The following is a 26,870-nucleotide window of genomic DNA, read 5'->3' on the forward strand; positions in this document are numbered from 1 at the left end:
ATGAACGCCTCACTTAAAAGAGTCATTCAAAAAGAACAACTTGTTTGCAAACTGCACACCACTACTCTGCTCAGAACATGTCTGCAAGCTCACGCTGCAAATTGGACGCCAAGTTAAGCCTTGTTTTAGTTAGCATAAATTATAGGCCTGTTTCACAATTTGGGTAACCTGATTCACAAATGTAATTTTAATTTCTCAGTGCTGGAACTTTTTGTTGGTTTGTAGAAAGGAGGATGAATGATGTTATGGATCTTTGTGTTGGTTTGTAGAAAGGAGGATGAATGATGTTATGGATCTTTGTGTTGGTTTGTAGAAAGGAGGATGAATGATGATTGAAAGTCGATTGTTGCATGTGGTTCATTTCTCTACTACTGTTAAAAAAAAAAACTGCATCGTAGCATCACATTTTACAGTAACCTGCTGTTAGCAGTCAGTCTTGTTTTTAGCTCCAAGAAAGTATCAGACAGAAAAAGAGTATATCACTAAATGTAGTGATCCAGGTACTTAGTTATCTAGGAGAATTGTATTGGAAGAGTATTACTTTACTTGCTATGTTAATGTTAATGCCATTATTAAGTGTATGTGAAGATTATGAGGAGTTTTTTTTTTTTTAATAATTTCTTGGTTAGGTGCTTTCCTCTGTTTCCTCCAAACAACCATTGCTTTTTTCCCCCTCAGCTAAATCACTTAGAGATTTTACCAACTCATTTTTAAGGAGCTTCAGATTCCACTCATAAGTATTTTTGTGGTTTTGCATCGTTCCATTAGGATTTAAATAACTTGTGAATTTGTTGTTTGACCTGCTCAGGTTTGAGGAGAGAGCTATTTAATCTCCAGAGTGTGGCTTTTAACAGGTCAGCAGTGCCATTAGAGGACAGAGGAATTAAGACACAGCCATCACCTTATGATCAGTCAATACAGTGTTATTACTGTGAACAGAAATGATGCTGTTCTTCAATCATCTACACAATGACCAGTAGTTGATCCTGGATCATCTCACATTTAGACAGTGACCAGTGGTTGATCCTGGATCATCTAACATTTAAACAGTGACCAGTGGTGGATCCTGGATTGTCTAGAGCAATCCTCATTACGCCACATATATTTTCCCTCCCAATATCACCCACATCAAATTTATCCATAACTCTTTTAAACTGTGAGATACTGATCTTCTTGGTGGCCTGTCTAATATATTATTTATAACTATCTAGAGAACTGGACAACAGACTGTGGAGATGAGTTCATTTCTGATGGAACATTCCTAATGGAACACCAGTGCATAGTCATATGTTATGATTCCGGCATTCCAGTCGAGGCCTCACATTTTACATGTTTCAGTCATAGACAGACAGAGGAGGTTTCAGTAGCAGACTAACAGCATCAGCGTGAAACGTAATGAGTGTGGCTGGAGCTGAGATTGAAGTCGAGGATGCGCCATCCACCTTTAAATCAGAAGTGTGGCAACATTTTGGCTTTCCGATCATTCAACAGGACAATGGCGACAAATTAACTGACAAAACGAAGACAGTATTCACTGTAGAAAATCAGCTACACTACTGCAAATACCACGAATATGATGCAGCATCTACAACGCCACCACAACGACAAACTCCAGTCAGAATGTAAGAAAAAGAAAGTGCTTAAAGGCCACACTTCTCTTGAAAAAAGTCTTTGCATCCGTTTTGTAAAAGCACAAGATATCACCAAATCCACAGGAGTGTTTATCGCTAAAGACATGAGACTGTTCTTGGTAGTTGACAACAAAGGATTTTAGTATTTCAGACACTAGAGCCCAAATACAACATTCTGTCATGCCCGCACTTCAGTCAGTCTGTAATACCAGCCTTGTACAACGAAGCAAAAACCAAAGTGACAGAAATTTTGAAAAGTGCGGAGAGTGAGCTCATTAACTTGTGTCCAAATTTGAGTGTTGTGTGTTGAGGTGCAATTTTCATAATATCATATTATTGTAATACAGACAGACCCAGTCAATTTAATATTCTATATCTAAAAAGCTATTTATTTTTGTCTAGCTTTCAAGGAATTGCTCCTAGGGTCAAGCTTTTGGTTTAATGGTACAAGAATAGTTCAGCATTATTAATGCATCTAAAATAAATCCATTGTTTTCATTCCAGTGTCAGTTCAATTCATTTTCTTAAAAATATCATGGAAGAATCGAACCGTAAACATAGTATTGTGGATCGAATCAAACCGTGAACTTAGTGTATCGTTATATCCCTATGTCTTAAAACGACACTCCAGAGGATGCGGAGAGAGCAAAGGAAAAGTTCCTCGGCCCTGCTGACAGTGGAGACAGTGTCACATAGTGGCTGAAGTAGCGGTTTACATGTTCTAACCCACCCAGCTACAGCTGAAAAGATGCTCAGTACTTGGGGGACTATTAAGTCCTATACTGTAGGACAAAGTTAGGCCGAATGTTTGTTACCAGGCTACAGGCATATTAAGTAGACCTTTAAGCCCTAACCTACCTTATTTTTCTTAGTTTATCATACTGAAGGCCATATGTTGTAAGATCTTTAAGACGGTTCATCAGATAAGGTTACAATCCTGTATTTGTGTGGTTTATGGCATAGCTCAATTTTATACAGGAGGATATAATCAGGGACATGGATGCTAAAGGATTCTTTATCTGGTGCGGTGGTTCTCATTCTCCCATGGCAGCAGGCATCAACTCTGTTTGAACCAACATTTCTCAGTGAGATTGCCTCCTCACTTATACATTTAAGAGACTGTTGTTTTATAGTGGGTGGGGACTTTAATGCTGTTGTTGACAATGATTTAGATACATCATCTCCTGAATCAGTTTATCTCATGGGATGCCTGGCATTTACTGAATCCTCAGACAAAGGATTTTCCTTTTTTTCGGGTAGGCACAAGGTATATTCCTGTACTGATTACAACTTAATCTCCCCTATCTGTTTCCTTCAGTCTGTAAAGCTGATATCTGTCCTATAATTATTTCTGACCATGGGCAAGTTGTGTACTCTTTCATGACTCAACCTAGATAGTCCCTACCCAAGAGATGGACATTTAATGCCTGTCTTACAGAACACAGAATTTATTCACCAGTTTCGACAAGGACTGCTGGAAGTTTTACAGTTAAATTCTGATTCCACTGATTCCCTCAAACACTCTGGGAGGTCACCACATGTTTCATACGAGCTAACTGCACATCATTTGCTTCACGTCTTAACTCATCTCGTAATAATAAATTTACTGAATTGGAACAAACTATCCTGAATGTTGGGAGGGCTCAGAAATGCAGTTTCTCCGACAGTGTAGCTAAGGAGCTGTCTTTTGTGAGGAGCACTTACAAGGAACTTTGTTCATCAAGAGCTGAGTTCCAACTACACAAAACCAAGAATTTATATTACGAATATGCAGATCACCTGAGTAGACCACCTCCTGTGAGAAAAAGAATGGCGAAAATCAGTCTTCCATCAATGCTATATCTGACAGAGATGGAAATATCACGTGTGAACCTTCAGCCATCAACAAACTTTTTCTTGATTTTTACACAAATCTACACACATCAGAAATGTCTGACATTTATGAAGAGGCTTCTTTGTTTTTACAACATCTAGCTCTATCTACTCTTATGAATGAACAAAAAGAGTTGCTCGAAGCCCCCTTGACTCTTACATAATTTCATAATGCAGTGAAGTTGTTGAGTAAACAAAAGTCCCCAGATCTTGATGGTATCCCACCAAAGTTAATATTAGAGTTTTGGGATCTGGTAGGTCCTTTAATAAAGAGCTCTATTGATTATGCAGTGCAATATGGTTCTTCTCACCGTGATCCAAAAACTTTGTTAATCTCTCTTATTCTAAAGAAAGGTAAGGACCCACTGCAATGCTCCAGCTATAGACCTGCGAGTCTTATTAATTCTGAACTTAAAATGTATGCAAAGGCTTTGGCACTACGGTTAGATTCATACATTGGCTCACTTATAAATTATGACCAGACTGGCTTTTTGAGGCATAGATTTGCAGCTGATAATATTAGATGGCTTACGCGTATTATTAATGAAGCAAATGAGTCTCAGTCAGGCACAATTCTCTCATTAGATGCAGAAAAGGCTTTTGATCTCTTAAAATGGGATTATATGTGGCTGGTATTGAGAAGTTTTGGTTTCGGCCCCTCATTCATTAAAACTCTCTATAGTGCCCCAATGGCAGTGGTGCAAACAGGCGCTTACAGATCAACATCATTCCAGCTACAGCCTGGCTCTGGTCAAGTCTGCACTTTAAGCCCTGTGTTATTTGTTTTGGCCTTAGAACTGCTCGCTCAAGCTGTCTGTCATTCTCAGACCATTAAGCCAATAACTGTAAAGGAGACATCTCACTGTATTTCTCTATTTGCAGATGATATTCTCCTCTTTCTTTCTGATATAACCCATTCAATCCCTTATGCTTTACATTTATTTTCAATTTATTACCAGCAGTTTGCATATGAAACCAATCGTTGGTTTCATTGTTTTGCATTGGTGCTGGTTTCGATTGTTATTGCAGCTGTTCTGTTTATAAGATACGTGCTGTTTGCTGAGACTGACAAAGTCACTTGGATGAGTGATGAAACGTTTCTCCCACTAAATCTTTGCGCCCAGAGGAACTGATTCACCTTCCTGGGATTTCTTTACCTGGATTATTGCATCAAGACACTCCACTCCGTATTCTGACTAAATTTTGTTTGTGCATTATGTAAATGTATATTTGTAACATGTATTAATGCATATTCTTTGTACATTTTGTGCTAACCTGTACCCATACGTTGACATTATCTTTGTCTTTGACCACTGGGTTTTATTCCCAGTGTCACTTGCTGTGTTTCCTAATAACAAGTTCACAAAAAAAACAAAAAAAACCCTATTCTCTTGTAGTGACTATTAAACTTTGTACAGTACATTCTGCTGCATCATATTGGGATATGTTTACTTACACCAGTTTCTCCAGTTCACACTGTGGATCCTCCAGAAAATGTTTTTTTATTTATCACAAATTTGGATCAAATTGTTGTAGTCTATTTTAATGTAAGGGTGGATTTTACACACACACACACACACACACACTCACACACACCGTTCACCTGCTTTGTGATACTGTCTTTCCCCAAACAGATAGAGACATGTCTGCTGTAGAAGTTATTTTACTCATAGAAATGAATGAAACTAAGACAACAAACAATTAAGAATGAAAGAAAAGAGCATTGAGACAGACAGCAACAAGTGAGGAGAGAAGGAGAGACAAACAACCAAACTACAAATAGTAACAACACAACAAAAACAACAAGAACAAGATAGAGGAGAGAGACAGAAATGACACTGACATCAGCAAATGAGGATTAAAAGACAGACAGGAAGAGAGTAAAAAGACACAGACAGTGCTCATAAAGAGGACAGAACACAAGAGGAGAGAGACCAAAAAGGCACAAACCACTGTCTCTAGCATACAAACTTTCCTTTAAATGATTCTCCAACTAGTATGTGGGGGAAATGTTCTGTCTGGCAGATATGAGGTGTGATCATAAACAGAAAATTTGGTTTTCAAATAACAGATATAAACTCACCTCAGTGTCTCCAGTTTACAGTGAGGATTCTCCAGTCCAGCAGAGAGCACCTTCACTCCTGACTCTTGTAGTTCATTATTACTCAGGTCCAGCTCTCTCAGACTGGAGGAGTCTGAGCTGAGAACTGTGACTAGAGCTGAACAGCTTTTCTCTGTTAGGTTACAGTTATTGAGGCTGAAATTCAAATAATAACAATATTTGACAACAGTATATTAGTATTGTCCACTGTCAAATAAAAACAAAAATAAGTATAGTTATGAATAAAACCAATATTAAATCCATAGCCTTCCATTCGCTTTGGTGGCTGATCCTATTTTTTTTCTGTTTTGTTTTTTGATTTTAGAGGGTTTTTTCCTGATAATATGGACACATTTAAATGCAGATATCAGGGCCATTGGACTAACTCACACTGAATAAAACTCCCACGTGTAACAGCTGAACGTAATGGTGAAAAAAATTATCGTATGTACATTAAATTCTGGTTAGATGTTCCATGTAGAGTCAGTATAAGCTGAGATAAGAGCAAATAGGTAAAAAATATGTATAACAATTTTGGTGTCTATAGCTATGTCAACACCTGTGTAAAATTAAGAGAGCATCTTGAGAGAGTACCCTCCTGATCTATGTGTGGATAAACAGTCTTTACTCACAGAGCTGTTCTGGAGGCTTTGATCACTGGCAGCAGCCTCAGAAGACACTCCTCTGATCTGATGAACTTCTTCAGGTCAAACACATCCAGCTCCTCCTCTGATGTCACTAACACAAAGACCAGAGCTGACCACTGAGCAGGAGAGAGTTCAGCTCTGGAGAGATTTCCTGAACTCAGGTAGCTTTGGATCTCCTCCACTAGAGAATGGTCATTGAGTTCATTCAGACAGTGGATCAGATTGATGTATCTCTCTGGAGAGGGATTCTCTCTGAATTTGCTCTTAATATACTTCAGTGTTTCCTCTTTGCTCTGGGAGCTGCTTCCTGTCTGTGTGAGTAGGCCCCGTAAGAGAGTGTGATTGGACTCCAGTGAGAGACCCAGAAGGAAGCGGAGGAAAAGATCCAGGTGTCCATTCTCACTCTGTAAGGCCTTGTCCACTGCACATTTCAGCAAACCAGTCACTGTTTCATTTGATTCATCCAGTGTTGTTTGCTGTTGTAGAAGAACATTGGTGTTGCTCTCGGTGAGAGACATGTATGCATATAAAGCTGCCAGAAACTCCTGAATGCTCAGATGAACAAAGCTGTACACTGTCCCACAAAACTGCCCAGACTCCTCTCTAAAGATCTGGGTGCAGACTCCTGAGTACACTGATGCCTCTCTGACATCAATGTCACACTCTCTCAGGTCTTCCTCATAGAAGATCAGGTTGCCTTTTTCCAGCTGTTGAAAAGCCACTTTTCCCAGTGACAGAATGTTCTCTTTCTTCCAGTGTGGATCCATTTCATAATGTTCATCATATTTCTGATTCCTCTGTTTAGTCTGAAAGATCAGGAAGTGTGTGTACATTTGAGTCAGAGTCTTTGGGATCTCTCCACTCTCTGTTTCACTCAACATTCTCTCTAGAACAGTGGCTGAGATCCAACAGAAGACTGGTATGTGACACATGATGTGGAGGCTCCTTGATGACTTGATGTGTGAGATGATTCTGTCGGCCAGGATCTGATCACTGATTCTCTTCCTGAAGTACTCCTCCTTCTGTGGGTCATTAAACCCTCGTACCTCTGTCACCTGGTCAACACAGTCAGGAGGGATTTGATTGGCTGCCGCTGGTCGGGAGGTTATCCAGAGGAGAGCAGAGGAAAGTAGATTTCCCTTAATGAGGTTTGTCAGCAGAACATTCACTGGGCCTGGTTCTGTTATACTGGTCAAAATCCTATTTTTCTGGAAATCCAGAGGAAATCGACATTCATCCAGACCATCAAAGATGAACATGATTTTGTATTTGTCGTTGTTGGTAAAAGTCAGTCCCTTTGTCTGTGGGAGAAAGTGGTTGAGCATTTCCATCAAACTGCGTTCTCCCTCCTTCAAATTCAGCTCCCGGAAAGGAAGTGGAAAAATGAACTTGATATCTTGATTAGCTTTTCCTTCAGCCCAGTCCAGAATGAACTTCTGCACAGAGACGGTTTTTCCAATGCCAGCAACTCCCTTTGTCAGCACAGTTCTGATGGGTTTGTCTTGTCCAGGTGAGGGTTTAAAGATGTCATTGCATTGTATGGTTGTCTCTGGTGTTGCTGACCTCCTGGATGCTGTCTCAATCTGTCTGACCTCATGTTCATTATTGACCTCTCCACTTCCACCCTCTGTGATGTAGAGCTCTGTGTAGATCTTATTGAGGAGTGTGGGGTTTCCTTGTTTTGCTATTCCCTCAAATACACACTGACACCTCTTCCTCAGACTTGACTTTAGTTCATGGTGACAAGTTACCATCAGTTCATCTAAACATTAGATTGATAAAATCAGAGAGACAGCATGTCAGGGTCAGAGATAATGAATATGTAGCATTCAGTTTTGTTAATCACAGTCAATAAAGCTGATGGTTTGGTGTAAGAAAAACAGTAAATATAAAAATCAGCAAATAACATATATTCCTTGACATTACTTGCAACGACAACAACTATCATTATTATTATTATTATTATTATTATTATTATTATTATTATTATTATTACATTTGTTGTTGTCATCCCTGTTCATTCTTATTATTATTGTTCTATTGTTCTAGGGGGTGGTGGTATTAATTTCTCTTCTTATGATTACTTTATGAACAGGTCAACTGGGTGATTGGATAAATTGTAAGGCAGTGCTCATCTGCTGTGTTCATTTACTTTGTTTATATTTTGTGCACACTACAACATTATAATGTTTTTATTATTTATTTATTTTGTCCCAAAACAATCTCCTATTTAATTTTGCGTGGTTGTATATCACTGGATAAAGATTGTTTGTTGTGACAGATGTCTTACTTTTCTCCAGTGTGTCAGCAAGGCCATTGTGGTTCATGTTTCTCAGGAAGTGCAGTGTGATCTTCAGAACTCCCTCTCTGGCACTGACCTCATCCTTCTTCAGACGCCCAAAACATTCTGACATTTCCTCAGTCAGAATCTTCCTCAGTCTTTTCAGTTCTTTCCTCACAAAGGTTAGGATTTTGCTCTCAAGAGACTTAACAATTTAAAAAGAAAAAAAAAAGTTTCTGTCAAAATTCATTCGAAACAAGATTCATTCTTATTTTTTTTAAAAAAATCATGAAAACACTGAATTAAATACAAGTAACCCATGGGAAAAGAGGGACTTGAGTCATTTGACTCGACAATGATTTGCATTTTTTTGTTTGTTTGCTTTTGTTTTAGTACAGCACCTTTTTGCTTTTTCTTAGCGTTATGATGTTTGATTTTCTTCACGATAATAAAATTTACAATCAACAACAATAATAATAATGCTGTTTCAGATATTGATACAGTATTCATAGGCTAGAGAGGAAAGGAAAGTGTGTGTGTGTGTGTGTGTGTGAGAGACAGAGAGAGAGAGAGCTTTGAAACTGACAGTCCTGTGGCTGTTGAAGGAGAATTATCTCACCTCAAACACAGATGATACGGTTATGTTATCCTGATGAATCTGTTTATCCCTAAAACACAAAACAGTGGGAACAACAATAATGTTTTAATTCAGGATGAACTTGTTCAAAGACAAATTACTCATAACAGTCTAATTTTACAAAGACATGTGAACTATAATAGTCTATAAATGACTGTCCTACCCTTGTTCAATGTCAGGGTTTTCTTCACTGAAGTTTAATGGATGACCCATAGACCAGTCACTCTTCATGGACACACAGCTGGGTACAGGTGAGTCTGATCTCTGCCAGACTGAGCTACAACACAAGACAATGAAACTATGTGTGTCTTTGAAAACTGTTGAGCTGATTTCCTTACATGTTGTTTGTAAATTTGATTGATAATGTTTCTATATTTGCTGTAAATACACAGGTTTTTAAATCAAAATATAAACACATTAGTGTTGATGTGTCAAATCTTCCTCGGGGTGGAATATGAGAGTAGGAATCTTTACTGATGTTAAAGACATCCAGACATGACTGACTCACACCCACATCTGGCTGTAGTTAACACACACCTCACCATTCTGGTCTTTTCATAAGTGTGTGTCTATGTTTGCATGTGTGTGTGGGTGTCTGTGTGTGTGGGTGCACAAACACACACACACACACAGTCCCACAGAAAGACTAAATATAAGGGGACACAAGGAAATAGGGAGGTGAAAACATAAATTCTCCAAAAAAAAAAAAATACACACAGACACAAACAGACAAACAGGCAAGTACATACAATCATTCACCTCTTAGCTGTTCTCTGAGTGTTATGTTACACCCCCCCCCCCACCCCATCTCTCTCTCTCTTCCCCTCCTCACTCACCTTTTACCTGCTGTCTGAGTATTTGATTGTGGCTGTTTACTTGTGAAGACATTGCCTCCCCCTTCAGTCTCTGTGGAAACTTCACTCTTTCTCGTTCTCTTTCTCTCTGGTTGTTGAGTTGTAGGGATATTGCTTCCCCTCTCACTCTCTGTGGAAACTTTCCTCTTCATGTTTAATGATTATGATAAACAATTATCCAAGACCAGTGAACCTGTGAATGAGACATGAACACACATGTTTGAGAGGGACAGGAGTGGAGACATGTCTGTGAGAGTATTAGAACGCTCTGTAGTTCACTCTATGAGAATATTAGTGTTATAGTATTTGTTGGAGAAATGGAAGAAGGCCTCTAAAATGGAAGAAGCCCTCTGTAAGTTGAAACCAACGGAAGAAGGCCTCGGCATACCAAAAAGGGAAAATGCAAGGTCAGGAAAACATAAAGGCAACATAAAAAGGGTAAAACCTAGATCATAGTGACAAGGAAGCATAAGTAATGGTCGGGATGTAGTTGCTTCAGCATCCGCTTTGCATGGACTAGCCCAACGCTTGATAGTTAACACCTGCATTAAGGGTAAAGTATCTGAGGTGGGATTGAGGACATGGTTGAGTAGCCGAGGTAAGATGAGGACACGGTTGAATATTATTTTTATTTAAGCAAAAAAGGACACTTCGGAAATAGTGGTGTATGGAATCATGAATTCTGGGAAAACTTGGGGAAATTTCTGGAAGCGAATGGGTTGGGCCATGCAAAACACAGATGATGTAAGGGGTGTTACCATACAACCGTGTTATGCACTTATTGGATACACAGGTTTAGCATGCAGGTAAAATTTTAGATATAAGTGCATGATTTTCTGTATTATATTCAGTCACTCCCTGGGACCTGACTCAGTTTGTTGTATTTTGTTCACTGCTGAATGCAATAAACTTACACTGCATCGGACTCCTGAAGACTTTGACTGCTTTTTGAAAACTTGGAATTTATTTATTTATTTTAAACTCAGCATAAGAAGTACAGCATTCAGTGTGGAGAGGGACTCGGTCTTATCTGGCCCAGACCTGGGAGTCTCTCCCACATATTAGTATAATAGTATTAGTGTTATAATATTTGTTATAGTTTTATTAGTTATAGTGTTAACAGTATTAGTATAATAATATAGCATTAGTACTCTGATCTTACTGTATAAGTGCCTCTTCCTGGTCAGAGATTGTCTCACATAACAGAGGAAAACACTACACATGTATAATCGCTACATGTGTCCCTCCTGATTAGGCAGTGCTGTAATGACCAAAATCCAGTTTTAGACTCTGTTTTAGTTGTTACACACTTTCTTACAGGCACTGTATTCGGCTGTGAGTCATACCTGTGTTCAGTGATGGTGGGAGCGAGGTGAGCAGGCCGGCAAGCAGGCAGGCGATACACAGTGGTTTCAATCAAAATTCCAAAGTAATCAAAAAAGGGGCTTTCTAAAGTTTTCAAACAGTATAGAGCTTTGGAAATAGCGTATTAAACTGAGTTTGTAGAAGTGTATGGTGTAATAGTGAAGGAGCAGTAAAGAGTGTAAGAGTGTAAGCGGCAAAAAAAACAAAAAACAAAAAACTGCTATAATAAATTTAAACTCAAATCTGGCTCCTACAAGTACTGAATCTGTTCTCACTTAAAGTGCTACAACAAATTATGTCATCTGTCTATCATTTCATCCATCATCTCAAGTTTTTCTTCTCATCATTTCCAACAATATGTTTTTTTTCCCCCTTGTAAATGAGAGTATAGTTGTACTTTGACCATTCTGTGTAAGTGCCACTTCCTGGTCATAGATCGTCTGACAAAAAAAAAAAAAAAATTTCTCCGAAATAATGTGTACTTTTATGCCTCCTCTGTCTCTTTCACATAAATATATAAGTCAGTCACATTAAAATGATTGATTAATATACTCACCGTGTTTTCTTCTTCCTGTTTAAGACATTGTTCTTCTCCTCCGAAAAACAATATATGCGACCGTTAGAAAAACAACTTTCACTTTCATTAGCTCCAGTGGAGTTTGTTTGGGTACGTGTGCAACAAAGAGACAGACAGACAGAGACAGAGAGTGAGAGAGAGAGAGAGAGTCAGAGAGAGAGAGAGAGACAGAGAGAGTCTGATTCTGTGTTTGTAATTTACCATGAATAAACTTTTTTCTTTTTTTTACTTTCATGTTAGTTCTCTCATAATTTAATATTGTCAGAACAATAAAACAGTAATACTCAGATTACTCAGTGTAATTAATAAGAAAACACATTTTGGTTGTAAATACTGTTTTGCCTTAATATGATAATGGAATATATTATTTTCACTGTAACATGTAGGGAGGTGATGTCCCTTAACAAACAGAGAAAAGACAGTGCTGTGTTTCTGATACTGTTAGAGACTGTTCAGATTAAAAATAGATCATGTTCCAGTCCCTCAGGAAAACTGTGTTTTTGTTTGGTTTTAGTTTTTAAGTGTTCACTTTACCTGATGAGCCAAAGAACACATCTTTCATCAGTCACTAGAGGGAGCCAGAGTGTTCCTGCCATAGGCAGTTCTGTCTGGTAACGTTCTCACTGTTATGTCCTGGTGGTGGCTGGAGTCACATGACTTCATTCAGTTTTTCCACAGCCGTTCTTTTCTGTGTGTTTCAAACATGCAGAACATCCAGTTAAAATGAAATTTTAAAAGTCTTTAAACTCCCCACACGTGTCCCTCCTGATTAGACAGCAGTCACTGCACTGCACTGAGTCCTCACTTTAAATGTTACAACTAATGATGTGGCATCTGTCTGTCATTTCATACAGCATCACAATTTTTTTCATCATCGCGACTAACAGCTTAACAATATGTAAATCTGTTGTTTCTTTCCTCTTAAAAACACATAACGCCAGTCTGATCTGAATGGGTAGTTTTCAGTGCCAATCTCGGATCTGCCAACAACTGATTTCCTGCTTTATTTTTCCATCAAGTATGAAGTATATCTCATTAGTATCATTCAGGGCTTTATTTGATCATGTCTTGACATCATTGTTTTTGAATTTGTGTGATGTGAAACTTGACATTTTTTTTTAGGTATTTGTGAGATGTGTCCCAGTCTAGAGCACTCTGTTTTACGAGAGTTGTTTTAACAAGTTGAATGGTTAACGAATTGAAACAGCTGAACGCGGTGAAACCTGCTGTACCATAGATGCTACGTTCTGTAATAAAAGAACATGAAACAGATTGAATTCCTGCTCCAGAACCTCAACACAAAGAACTACAGCCAAGAACACACACAGTTCAGTTGATTCAGTTCATTAGTTGTTGTGAAATGACTTTTGTGGAACTAAAATAGTTTATGGGTCAGTACAGACAGATATGTAATGTATGGGGTTGGCCTGAACCACCATGTTTTTTAAATACAAATCAGCCATGAGACAGTGTATTTAATGAGACCATGTGGTGATGAGACTGTAATAAACCAGTCAGTCAAACATGATGCTTCCCTTTATTTACCCTTCAGTTCAGTGTTGTGGGGCAGTGAAAGATCTGACTGCATCTCTCTGTCACAGATACTGTGACCAAATCAAATCAGCCTTTCAACTGTAAACAACTGGACTGTTTTTGACTTAGAGAGAAAGCAAACAAACAAACAAACAAACCAACCAACAAAAGTCAAAGTGAAGCAGAATTACAGGTGTTTGATCTGGTCACAGACTGAGCTGACAATACCAACTACTCACCACAGCTTTTGGTAACAGAGTGTTTTGAGATATTGGTGGAAAACAAATGTTTAAATAACTTTTAAAAGATAGAACTGACTGTGAAAAGCCCCCTTTTAAAAAAGTGCAGAGAATACAGGCCTAGAACTGCAGATTTATTTGGAACTTCAGCAGATTACAAAAACAGTCCCGAGGCAGTCTAATCTGGACTAACCCAGGGCTGAAAATCACAGACTGACAGCTCTCTCTAATCACAGACACTGAGATGATGAGGCGCTCTCTGAAACACAGGACTGCTTTAACAGTGCCACAGACGGAGAACCGAGTTAACCAGAAAACAGGAACCCGAGAGGCCGGCATCGTTCCTTTGCGATGTATGCCCGTAATCCCAATCGCCGGAGCTGCTCTCCGGAAATGCCCGTGTGCGGATGCACGGGCGGAGTTCTCTTCCCAGGAGTCCAGGCCAGGATGGCCGTCCGCTGAGTCCAGAGCGCTGCGTGTTTTGCTGGGCTGCTGCACTCACAGGCCGTCAGCAGTGCTTTCTGCGTGGGCCTCCTCTCAGGCCCAGGGCCCGGGTCACCATGCGACGGGCCACTGCCGTGTCCGTGCGCGGCCGCTCCTTCACAGGCTGAATGAACTCTGTGCACGGAGAGAAACATGGTCAGCACTCCTCACTTCACTTCACCTCACTTCACCTCACCTCACCTCACCTCACCCCACTCCACTCCACTCCACTTCACTTCACTCACTCACTCACTCACTCACTCACTCACTCCACTTCACTCCACTTCACACTACCACCACACAAAACACTGCTGAGCAACTCTTTTCATCACGGTCTATACGAGCTGTTGCCATGGAGATGTGACACCGTGTACCTGCTCGTCTCAGGGCTTTTCCTTTGGCCTTCTTACTGGCGTCAGACAGAGCACGCGTCTTCAGCAGAGGATGCTGGATGGACAGGGCCTGCAGGGCTGTGAACACATTAAAACAACCAATCAGAGAAGGGCATGGTTCTGAATGATTAAAACAACCACTGAGAGAGGAGCAGGACTGTGAATAGAGCCAATCAATCAGAGAAGCCAATCAGTCAGAGAAGAGCAAGACTGTGAATGGTAAAAAGAGCCAATCAGGAAAGAGCAGGACTGTGAATGATAAAGGGAGCCAATCAAAGAAGAGCAGAACTGTGAATGGTAAAAATGATGAATGAAACAAAAGGCCCTCATTCATACATCCCTTTTTTTTTCCATTTCTGCATTTCGCTGTTGTTCCTATACAGAGTGATGTACAATCATGACTGTCTATAGCCTCCATAGCAGCCTAATCACTGTTTCTGCGTGAGACTGGAACACAGGACACTCAGGTTACTGGTACCTGCCGACGGACTGGAAAACACGCCCAGGGCATGCGTGTCGTCCACCCATTTGATTTTTAACCCTCCGTCACTGAAAGAGAGGAACAGACACACATAGTGTACGTCAGTGTACTTCACATAAATAAAACAATTACAGTTTTATTCATTTTGTCAGACGTTCCTGTCCAGAGACTTATGAGACGTTCACTGACTTTGTGCAGGAGAAGAGCAATACACTCCCCTCACAGGACAGAATCTTCCTGTGAGAAAGTGCCGACCCTGACTGCCATAAGAGTGGTATTCATTACTGTATACCAGGGCTGGAGGGACACACAGACTCACAGAGAGGAGTGGTTTTTACCTGTAGTCAGAGAAGGCGTCCAATAAGTCGTCAGTTTTAAAGGTGGCGGGGAAGTTGTAGATCTCAATGACGTGGGAAAAATCGTCTTGGTTGAACCAGGCGTTCTCAAACGCGGAGTAATCGTTTCTAGTGTTCTCTATGACTATATCTCTTTCTTTCAGGTTTGAGATGATCTGGAAGCGTAAAAAAGGAGAGAAGAGAAGAAGAGAGGAGAGGAGAGGAGAGGAGAGGAGAGGAGAGGAGAGAGGAGAGGAGAGGAGAGGAGAGGAGAGGAGAGGAGAGGAGAGGAGAGGAGAGAAGAGAAGAGAAGAGAAGAGAAGAGAAGAGAAGAGAAGAGAAGAGAAGTCTTTTAATTTACAGTCAAATCATTCAGTCGTGATGGATGTCACTGCATGTGTCCTGGCTGTGAGTGCAGCCTGATCTGGGGGACAACGCCCGGTGAGAAAGGGTGCAGTGACTGGGCCCTGTTCCAATATTCTTATCATGGCTCCATCACCACGAGTCTTTTTCTGCTTCAGTTATTACGTTTTTTAACAGTGCTGAAGCAAATACCATACAAACACCATGTGAACGTCTTCCAGAAACCATCATTACTCTCCTTACAGAGACACAGAATTAAAGGCAAGGGCAGCGTGAACACAAGGAAAGGGAGACTAGTTCTCTCAGCCATCTGTCTTCCCCAGCGCTGCTGTTAGCTGTACCTCCTGAGTAAAATCCTGCATGGCATCCACGCTCTGCTGGTGTGTGGGAGGTTCCACTGGGACCACGTTACTGTTGAGAGCTTCCTCCTGCTCCTCTTCCTTCTCCTGCACCTGCTCCTCCTTCTGCTGGTCCTCCTTCTGCTGGTCCTCCAGAGACATTGCCACAAAGTATGACATGGTCTGATCCAAGGCAGGCAAGCACGAGCCGGAGTCCGGCCCAGAGAACAGCGCTGACCCGTCCTGCTCGGCCAACGACGTATCGGCGCTGTCCGTGCCCGTCCCACACTCGGCCGCCACAGACGTTTCCATGACGTCGGAGAGGGACTCCTCCAAGGCACTAGAGTTCACGCTGCATGCGGAGGACGGGTGCGCGGTCTGTTCCGGTACCGAGCGCTCCTCCGCGGCTTTCTGTCGCATGGCCCGGGGTACGTAAATGGCCTTGTCTGGGCGTCGGCTCCCTCTGCCGCGGGCGACCCTAGGCCCCGCCCTCTCCGTCTGCCTCCTGTTGTCCTCCGGTCTGTCCTGAGCTTTGGGCTGCTCATAGAAACTGCCCCCCCCGTCACTGCCCTCTTCCTCTGACACTGACCTGTGCCAGCGAAAACAAAAATAATAATCATTAAAAGACATTTAGGGTTTGACATAGACGGATGGTAGATCTCAGCTATGACTGTTCAGTTTCAGGTGCATAGACTTTCAGACAATACATGATGATGATGATGAGGACGATGAGTCATTTACTGATCCCAATAAACAACTGTGTTGTAACAGGAGCTTAGACATACAATGACTGATTTTTGTCTAGAAGACAGCAGAAAAATAAACACAGGTCACATCTGGTCTACAGACAGAGTCTTCGTGCGCGTGTGGTGTTGCTGTCCCTTGCCTGAGGAGAGAGCGGCAGACAACCACTCGGCGACTCCAGCTCTCTCCGACGGAGAAGGAGCAGAGGCCCGGATGGTTCTCTGTCGTCTTATGGATCAGGAAGCGAAGCTGGCTCGGGAAAGGTGGGAACAATAGGACGCTGAAATTGAGACACAAGAAATCTTAAAAGACTGGAACAGAAGACGTCTAAAGGCAGTATGAAACCTGTTCGTTTTCATGTTCAAAGTTAGCTGTTGAACACACACACAAACACATATATATTATACACATACATACACATAATGGAATACACATATTATTGAGTTGATACACTCTGGGCCTGAATAACTGTGGCCTGTAACATGTGCACATCACATCTTTTGCTGACATACTATCGTCATGAGTGCTTGCTTGGATTTTTGTAATGCACCAATCACAAGTCATCTTCTTGTTTCTGCGCGTTCAAACAATACTAACATATGGAAAATGAGTTTAGGTTTGTAAATGTTGCAGGGAATCCCACAGAGTAAGCTAAGCTAGAGAAATCATCCAATTCTGTATTTCACTGGAACTCCAGACTTGTCAGATCAACTTTATACAACTTATTCACGTAAAATCAGCTTTACTTATTCTTCTCATCACAACTACATGTTCAATAACGACCGAGTTCTCCAGGAACACAGAACTGCAGTTGGCAGTAGGTACACAAGTGTGAACAAAGGAAAGAAAACGACAGGGCAATAGGCAGTTGACCGTAGGTACAAAAGCATAGAATGACCAGTGCTACAGACAGCAGTTATTAGAGCCAAAATGTAAATAATAGGTAGTGTTGTGAACGGAGAGTAAAACGCATGGAAAGCACGCCCCTCGGCAGCATGTGTGCAGTGGCGGCTATCCCATCCTGAGACAGCACTAAGAGACCTGTCACCTTTTCGGATCATCTCTCTGTAAATAGCCATCCAGCTCCTCAAGGACTGCATCAACAAATTCACTTTCTTGCTTGGGAAGGTAACGGCCATTAAAACACGGAGCAGCCAGGGTGCCAGCGGGGAAAACTGCGACGGAAAGACCGAAGTACAGTGTCAGCATGGGTCAGTGGTAAACGACGTAGTTATTACGCAGTAGAGAGGAGTATTTGGAGAGGTTTAAGCAACATGCGTATCTCATTCAACTATTAGTGGACGACGGTGACTTTATCAACACATTTGGGTATTTCACTCATTTCATTGCAGCAGAATAGGCTACAACCGAACAGGTACCAAATCCTTGAAAAACTATACTCTGATACAAATATAAGAGGCGATCTGAAACTCTTATTATGCTTCAGAATTACACTTTCGCACTCACCGTAGCTGACGATGTAAACTTATCCAGCCTGGCTAGCTGGTCAAATCTGAGCGGGGCACACCACAGAGCGTGTCCGACAGTTTTGAGCCTCAGTGAGGTCCTTGTATGTTAGGATTCTAATTTAATCGCTACGGTAATAAATTCCGCTTTACCTCATACTCATGACTAAAATGCACAACAGTGTCTCACTGAAATTATGAGCGAACGCTAAAATGGTTGACAAACTTAATGTCATGACATGAACGAAACGTTCAGCATCCACATCAGGAAAACAACAAATCAACTGCTACGACCATGACGACGAAAGCTACTCCTCTCCGCGCGAATGTTCTGAGGGTTCTACCGCCACCTAGACGTACGGAGGGAGAACGCCCGTTGGCTTGATGACGCCTGTGAAATGAAAGGATCAGTCCAGATTCAGACTACATTCATTTTAATAGGTTGTGTTAGAAAAACGTTGATCATTGAGCAATACTATTAAAGCACAAAGTTTTGATACAAAGAGGGAAGAAACTGAAAACGTATACATTCGTTCTTTCAAAACTCAGGGGTAAAAAAAAGTTGAAGGAACCATTCAAAGAAAAGACATTTTATTACAACACAGTTTAAATAACTGTCCAAAGATTTTCGAGAAAAGCCATTATTAGACTGTTTATTATATATAACAACACAAAAAAAGTTGAGAAAACAAATTAAAAAAAAAAAAAACAGCAGTTACAACATGACGTATCGAATGCAGTGAAGCAGCTCTTAAAACTTACAAAAGTAGCAAGACATTGAGAGGGCTGTACGTTTTCAGATTTAGATCAGTTACCCATCATTCTGACCCCAAACCGCTTCTAATGCACTCAAATGTAGTGTACAGGTTTGAAACAGTGCCTTCACATTGTGGACAATCTTGTTTTAAAAAGTGAGGAGGGACACCATGGAATGAAACATCTGAGCAGCGTCAGAACCAAACCTCTCCCACCATGACAGTGCACTGCCGCAGAACCGTGAGGGGTCAGGACACCAGTCAGAACCAAACCTCTCCCACCATGACAGTGCACTGCCGCGGAGCCGTGCGGGTTCAGGACACCAGTCAGAGTCTGACAGTCTGATTTAAGATGAGTGAGGGGAGGATCCCAGCAGGGCACTGACGTAATTTTCCTCATGAACAACAAAGCATGACAAAGACTCAGACTTACACCGGACAGACGCCCGTGACAGAGAGCCAAAAAGACTGTGCATTTATCGGTACTGTTCACTCAAGACAAAGTATAGAGAGAGATATATATATATGTATGTATGTATGTATATACACCAAAAATAAAGAGAGAGAATTCAATAGGAACAGTATATAAAATAACATGGCACAATATAGACTGAAAATATTCTTTGATTAAGTTAAGAGTAATACATTGTACATAAAAACAAAATTTGAACAGCTTTTAGATGACAAGATACTTTTGCCAGTTTTGGCAGAACACGCAGTGTATCATAATGTGGGGAAGATCAAACCAACAAAGAAACAAACAAACCAAGAGACAAACAAACAAACAAAAAAACAGATGCCAAGAGCAGAATCGAATGAAAATAATTCAGAGTGACACAGACTCTATCTACATCTAGAGGATCATAAAAGAGACCAGATATCTTCAGGGCGAGCAGAGTCCAGAAGCCAAATTTTCAGCAGGCAATCCAACACTGTAACCTCCAGAGAATTCCTGGAAGAAAGTCAAATATTAATGAAACGCCGTTAACGCCGCAGACAGAACACGTGCACACGACTCAGCGGTGCCAGGGCACCGAAACCGGTCTCGCATCACGGCAAGACGCCGCTTACCTTTGGTGTGTTTTATCTCGAGCCAAGGCTCCTGTCCTCAAAGATGGTGATTTCCACCTTAAGAAGATCCAGTTAAGAAAAAAGAAACACAACACTGAAAAGCCTTTAGATCAAAATATGATAAATACTGCCATCTAGTGGTTGTTTTCCTATATTTTAATTGTCACTATGTGCTCTGCATCTCACGGGGTCCTTATCATAAAACGTCACATAGTCAGCAATTAACTGCAATTTCTTTTTTTTCAGCATTATGTATCACCAAAAAATATCAGGCAACATAAAACTGGCGACAAATATTGTGACAGTAATAGTAAAACTGTCCATGTTATTTCAATATTGTGACAGTAATAGTAAAACTGTCCATGTTATTTCAATATTGTGACAGTAATAGTAAAACTGTCCATGTTATTTCAATGCTGTCACGTCTCTGCCTAAACCAAGTATGTGTTTAAAGAGAAAGGTTGATCTTGACTTCTTTTTGTATGTATGTATTTAAATGTCATAACTGTCAGTAGAGCGATTCTATACGACAAACTGATCTCATTAAGTGTCTATTGAAAATGTCAAGTTCTGAAGGTCAGGGATGGATTCTGACCTCCTAAGGTCTTGAGCTATCTTCACCCTGTTCAAAATAAGCTCTGGACCTTGGTTCCGATGTTTTATTTCTACTGCTGTGCCATGGCCTGAGAGAGCTGGGCCCACTGGGTCTCGGTGCTGTTTTCAGGCTCAGAATGAAAGATAATGCAGGGGGGTTTCTCTGTGCCTTTACTGTTTTTAACAGACTGTATTTTAACAGACACAGATATGTCCTGTATGAGGCTGTATTTAAAGGCCAGTATTAACAGACACAGATGTGTCCTGTATGAGGCTGTATTTTAAGGCCAGTATTAACAGACACAGATGTGTCCTGTATGAGGCTGTATTTAAAGGCCAGTATTAACAGACACAGATGTGTCCTGTATGAGGCTGTATTTAAAGGCCAGTATTAAGAACCAGAGATATGTCCTGTATGAGGCTGTATTTAAAGGCCAGTATTAACAGACACAGATGTGTCCTGTATGAGGCTGTATTTAAAGGCCAGTATTAACAGACACAGAAGTGTCCTGTATGAGGCTGTATTTTAAGGCCAGTATTAACAGATACAGATGTGTCCTGTATGAGGCTGTATTTTAAGGCCAGTATTAACAGACACAAATGTGTCCTGTATGAGGCTGTATTTAAAGGCCAGTATTAAGAACCAGAGATATGTCCTGTATGAGGCTGTATTTAAAGGCCAGTATTAACAGACACAGATGTGTCCTGTATGAGGCTGTATTTTAAGGCCAGTATTAACAGACACAGAAGTGTCCTGTATGAGGCTGTATTTAAAGGCCAGTATTAACAGACACAGATGTGTCCTGTATGAGGCATGCTATGGTGCAGGGTACACATCAGGAACTGGCCCTGCTTGCTCTGAGTACCCTGACCACTGTCTATCTGACTGAACGGGCTGGTCTGCCTGACTGTGCGGGCTGGTCTGCCTGACTGTACGGGCTGGTCTGCCTGACTGTGCGGGCTGGTCTGCCTGACTGTGCGGGCTGGTCTGCCTGACTGTTGGGGATGGTCTGCCTGACTGTACGGGCTGGTCTGCCTGACTGTACGGGCTGGTCTGCCAGACTGTTCGGGATGGTCCCCATGACTGTACGGGCTGGTCTGCCTGACTGTACGGGCTGGTCTGCCTGACTGTACGGGATGGTCTGCCTGACTGTACGGGATGGTCTGCCTGACTGTGCGGGCTGGTCTGCCTGACTGTGCGGGATGGTCTGCCTGACTGTGCGGGATGGTCTGCCAGACTGTTCGGGATGGTCCCCATGACTGTACGGGATGGTCTGCCTGACTGTACGGGATGGTCTGCCTGACTGTACGGGATGGTCTGTCTGACTGTGCGGGATGGTCTGCCTGACCGTGCGGGCTGGTCTCCCTGACCGTTCGGGATGGTCCCCATGACTGCGCGGGCTGGTCTGCCTGACTGCGCGGGCTGGTCTGCCTGACTGTGCAGGATGGTCTGCCTGACTGTGCAGGATGGTCTGCCTGACTGTGCGGGATGGTCTGCCTGACTGTGCGGGATGGTCTGCCTGACTGTGCGGGATGGTCTGCCTGACTGTACGGGATGGTCTGCCTGACTGTGCGGGATGGTCTGCCTGACTGCAAAAACAGAAGAAAATAAAGGATGTAAATAAGAAGGATACGACTCTCAGGCCTCTCTCAATGGGGTCGGTGAGGAGAAGACCCAGAGGGGCATAGACCTTTTCATTCTGCTCCTGAATGTACTTGGCGATCTTTTTCAGGACCTTCAAACAAAGCAGAGGAGAGCACAGGTTTTAATGGTTCGTACTTACAAACGTGTCTTAATATTCACCTCTATTATGAGTTCTGTACACACAGAGAACTGCACGATTGATAAGTGGTAGTATTGTCACTGGTATAAGATTTACTGAGTGAAAACACAAAGACAATAGAGCATCATAAACACACCGGAAAAAATATCTCAGAATGTCTACAAATCAGGGTTGGGGATCGGTTCAGAGCTGAATTGAGAATTGACCGTTAATTTGAAATCAAATTCTTGGGAACTGAGTTTAAGTCAGAACTAAGAGCATTCTTTGGGATGCGGATTCTGAGTCAAACTGGAATTACAAGAGAGAGGGTTAAATTCAACTGGAATTCTGCAACAGGGAGAGCTGTGAGAACAGCAGGATTTGTGTTCTTTCCCATGTAATGAGAATTTCAATCAATCACACAGCAATTCAATCCAAATCCCTGCAATTCAAAGCAAATCCCACCTTCCAATGCCTCATTTGTTTACCAATTCAATATCTTCATGTGAACAGGATCTGGTGAATTTACTTGTGAATTCACCACAATCCCCTAACAAAAAATAGCCAAATAAAGTTGTCACAACAAAGTTACATTCTGTGATCAGCACGTCTTCTAAGCAATAGGATGATGAAAGAACGAGAGCGAGCCTACTTTCTCATAGTGCGTCTCCATGCACAGGAAGATTGTGTAGGCTGTGAGGCAGGCCAGGCAGCCTTCCAGGTAAGACTTGCCCCCCAGTTTCTCTGCCTCAGCATACAGGTTATTGAGGGTCTGTATCGTCTCCTCAAACTGCTGCTTGTCAATCTGCAACGACAGTCCCAAAACAAAAATAACCCACAGATCTGACAGCACTGTCACTCTCACATGCCACATTATCTGTGCCCACAAACACACACACACACACCCCTACGACAGAATGAGGGCTATGGATATCTTTGTTGCTTTATCAAATTAACCCTGCTCTAAACATCATGGTATTCCAGTTATCCCCAACATTCGTTGTGTGAAATACTGAAAAAAAAAAACACGGTTTATCGTACCCTGGTCTCAAGCTCAGCGGGAAACTTGGTCTGGAACTTGCATATGGTGCCTGAGGAGTAATCCCGCTGAATGAACACTTTGGACGCGATGGTCGCTTGCTGCCGCAGGTCCTGCAAGCTGTGCGTCTGGAAATATACACATACGTGTTGATGTTTCTTTGAATTTATATACATACGGTACTATCAAACTGGGGAAGCGTGCAGAGAGTTGTATTTCTCCCATTCACATACAAAAATATTACACATACACGCACACACACACATATATATATATATACATATTCTTTACAATCGGATATGGCTGCTTAACGTTTGGCGTATGCTGATATCAGTCTACCAATCTTTAAAATCGACCGAGATTAGAACGTTATTGGTAGGTTACTGAAAATAATGAATCTATAAAGCGATACATATTTCACGTAAACATTAGTTTACGCTCAGATAATCTATTGCAGATGCTTAGAATGCAGATCAATAATATCGCCAGTCTACCTTGCCTATCTTGACCAAGCCGAACAATGCGAAGGTACATAGCCGATGTTCTCCAAGAAAATTAAACATTACTAACAAAAGGGTACGTTAGACTCACTAATGCTAACTGGCTAATGTTTGCTATCCTAGCCTAGCTATTTTGTTGACACCCAAGTTATCCGACGGACAGACAAACAGACACACACATTCATCAGTAAAAAAAAAAAAAAAATACAAAGTACAATGATACGAGTTTTTAGCCGAAAGATGATACGCCACCTCTGCTGCCCAAAAGTCCAAACTCCAAACATAATACAACAGGTAAAAACTATCGGTAGCTGACGCCCAAGATACAAGATAGCAAACGTTAGCCACAATGATGAAACTCATCGCACACGGTACACACTAAACATCACAAAATGAAATTATAAATATGGCTTTATTGTCTCTTATGATGTGTTGGACTACTCCCAAAGCTTCGATCTATTTCCATAAAGACCAAAACTAACAATTTTTATCCCCTTACCTCTGCCATGGTGGACCGCTCTCCTCTTCCTCTCCAATCACTACCTGTAGTGAGTCGGGTAGAAACCTGACCTAAAACTTTGGTTCCGCTGCTATACTAGAATTTCTTATGCTGGGACGTCATTTTGGGCACTGACCCTTAGAAACCGAGTGTCACATAACTGTGTTTACCTGGCTAGACATAAATCTGAAGAAGTGTCTTTTTTTTCAGTTTAAAGAAACGTTACATTCCCACATGATCCTTTTCAAGTAAATATCTCGGAAGAGATGCATGTTCCGTGTATTGTTTACGTCGCATTTTAGCCTAATTGTTTCGGAAGCAGTTAGTGACTCTGCGGTTTGTGGAGCAACATTGAATTAACCCAGATTTACCTTTCTAATTCTCTCACTTCTTCTTTTTTGTGAAATATCTGCAATATTTCCCCCTAATTTATGTGTGTGTGTGTGTGTGTGTGTGTGTGTGTGTGTGTGTGTAAACCTGCATTTTCATATTCACGTATTTTCCCATTTTTTCTGATTGCAATAGGAAATAAAAATTCCTCGGGCATGGCAACCACTCTGGGATTTTTACATAAAAGTCTCAACTTTCTCAATGATTAATGCATCTCTAGAAGGAAAGAGGCTTCTCTGCCAAGTTAGGAATTTCATGTGCTGAATTATTACATGATGGGGATGTTTCCTTTGGGAGGCACCGTGGCTGTATTTCATAACTTTCGTAAAGGGCTGTATCTCATTGAGCTGACCCAAATTTTGTATTTTTAGATTCTGTTGGTATGCACTGACAAGTCGGAGATGAGACGCGCAATTTATTTTCACATTTAGACCGATAGCGAAGTAACCGAACACAAGGAGGGTTATGGGTAACTATTCATCAAGCTGAAAATAATACGTGTGTGGTTTTTCCGTGAAGCTGGTGAGGAGTCTTAAGTGTGTATTACATCTGATGTGATATATTTGAGTTTCGCATTCGTATTCGTCTATTTTAAAAGGTCGTTCCAAAGAAGCATAAAAATTCGATTCTCTGGCGTCGCTGTTGCTCAGCTGAGGCGAAGACAATTCTTCACCTCATGCAGCGACTGCTCATCGTCAAATGTCTCTGGAGATGTCAAGCAGCTCAGCTCGGTGGAGAAATACAGTGTTCTCTTCATCCGCAACGCCGAATGCCGGTCATTTAAACTCCCATAGGTTTCCAATCATTTCAGTGCCACAAACCATTCATACAGACGAAACTCCATGCCACGGGGAATACAGTTCACAGTGGCACAGTTATACAAGCTCATTTCTTATGGTTGCCTTTTGGTTATTTTTATCGCATATTAGTTATCTATCTAACTATCTATCTATCTATCTATCTATCTATCTATCTATACAAATCAAAATGTAGGCCAAATTTTCACACATTTCTAATAACAGTGTCAGTAGTTACAGATGAGGACATTTATCTAAAGCTGCTGAAATGTTTATTTCAGACACTGACCAACAGTACGTACCATTTTCCCATCAAGATACTACTTTCATTTCCACCCAGCCAGAACCATACAGATGTGCCCAGTAAGACTGCTGGCTAATGTCCCTTCTCAACAACAACAGAGTTACTGTAAAATCTTAATTATTATCATTCATTGTTGTCAGGTCACTGGAACGATCCAGTTAATGTAGAAAAAATGATGCACATTGCATGCACTACTCTCTTGGTTCACTTGAGAAAACATGCTTTAGAGGTAGGTTTACAGGTCAGCTCCCTAACACAGGAACACAACCACCAATCTCTCACTCTCTCTCTCTCTCTCTCACTCCAGTGCTGAATCTCCAGTGCTGTGAACATTCTCTGTGAGAACATGAGAAGAATTTTGTAATTAGTGTTATTTTGTTTTCTATAGTTCTGTAGAGTGTCAGACACAGCATGTTTAATGTTGGGGGTGTTAAGGGCCTGTCCTCTGGCACAGAAAGGCATGTTTGTTTTGCTGTTGAGTGACCTGGTATTGTAATTTACACTGACACCTCCATCTGTCTATAGACAGCACTTTGGACAGACACAAGGGAGACACCAGTCACAAGAGAGCACTGGGAGCTTAGCTTTGGTTTGGCAAACTCTAGGGTTCCTGCTGGGTTATGTTTTTGACCCATCTGCTGTGTCTTTTCTACAGCAAAAGCACAAGACCTCTGCCAAAACGTATTATAAATCAGAGCTTTGGAACTCTGAGACCAGCTCTGTAAAAACAGTCATAATAAATTGAAAAAGTCAGAGAAACCAAGAACTTGAGAATGCTTTTCTTTGAGTTACTGTATATGTTTTTTGTTTTTTTTGTCC

At 41.4% G+C, this 26,870-nt stretch overlaps 2 protein-coding genes and 1 pseudogene across 3 annotated transcripts; all 3 read right to left on the reverse strand.

Moving 5' to 3' along the window:
* Positions 1-5,480: 5,480 nt before the first annotated feature.
* Positions 5,481-10,057, reverse strand: LOC115807248 (NLR family CARD domain-containing protein 3-like; annotated as a pseudogene).
* A 3,801-nt stretch (positions 10,058-13,858) lies between these two features.
* Positions 13,859-18,082, reverse strand: r3hcc1 (R3H domain and coiled-coil containing 1). The gene is made up of 7 exons (XM_030768119.1): positions 17,922-18,082; positions 17,016-17,153; positions 16,133-16,718; positions 15,432-15,604; positions 15,091-15,161; positions 14,595-14,690; positions 13,859-14,355 (listed from the first exon to the last, which is right to left on the reverse strand). The coding sequence occupies exons 1-7, from the start codon at positions 18,080-18,082 to the stop codon at positions 14,246-14,248; spliced, it is 1,335 nt and encodes a 444-aa protein (XP_030623979.1). The 3' UTR covers positions 13,859-14,245.
* An 894-nt stretch (positions 18,083-18,976) lies between these two features.
* Positions 18,977-24,599, reverse strand: golga7 (golgin A7). Of its 2 annotated transcripts, XR_004025209.1 has the most exons (7): positions 24,561-24,599; positions 23,564-23,689; positions 23,175-23,327; positions 22,394-22,495; positions 20,166-20,222; positions 19,368-20,046; positions 18,977-19,301 (listed from the first exon to the last, which is right to left on the reverse strand). XR_004025209.1 is itself a non-coding variant. In XM_030769051.1 (6 exons), the coding sequence occupies exons 1-5, from the start codon at positions 24,567-24,569 to the stop codon at positions 20,178-20,180; spliced, it is 435 nt and encodes a 144-aa protein (XP_030624911.1). In that variant the 5' UTR covers positions 24,570-24,599; the 3' UTR covers positions 18,977-20,046; positions 20,166-20,177. The 2 variants fall into 2 exon arrangements, 1 of the variants encoding a protein (XP_030624911.1); XM_030769051.1 differs by having other exon boundaries at positions 18,977-20,046.
* Positions 24,600-26,870: the final 2,271 nt, after the last annotated feature.

Source organism: Chanos chanos, chromosome 3 (genome assembly GCF_902362185.1).
Source record: "Chanos chanos chromosome 3, fChaCha1.1, whole genome shotgun sequence".
In the NCBI taxonomy this organism is placed as follows: domain Eukaryota; kingdom Metazoa; phylum Chordata; class Actinopteri; order Gonorynchiformes; family Chanidae; genus Chanos; species Chanos chanos.

Excerpts from the sequence above, each read along its gene's own strand:
- golga7 (XM_030769051.1), bottom strand. Across the intron at positions 22,496-23,174 it reads TGGAGACGCACTATGAGAAA|GTCCTGAAAAAGATCGCCAA; the intron begins GTAGGCTCGCTC and ends CTTTGTTTGAAG. Across the intron at positions 20,223-22,393 it reads TTGAGAGAGGCCTGAGAGTC|GTGGAAATCACCATCTTTGA; the intron begins GTATCCTTCTTA and ends GATCTTCTTAAG.
- r3hcc1 (XM_030768119.1), bottom strand. The coding sequence starts at position 18,082 with ATGCTGACACTGTACTTCGGTCTTTCCGTCGCAGTTTTCCCCGCTGGC. Across the intron at positions 16,719-17,015 it reads GTCTGCCGCTCTCTCCTCAG|GTCAGTGTCAGAGGAAGAGG; the intron begins GCAAGGGACAGC and ends TCGCTGGCACAG. Across the intron at positions 14,691-15,090 it reads GTTTTCCAGTCCGTCGGCAG|CCCTGCAGGCCCTGTCCATC; the intron begins GTACCAGTAACC and ends ATGTGTTCACAG.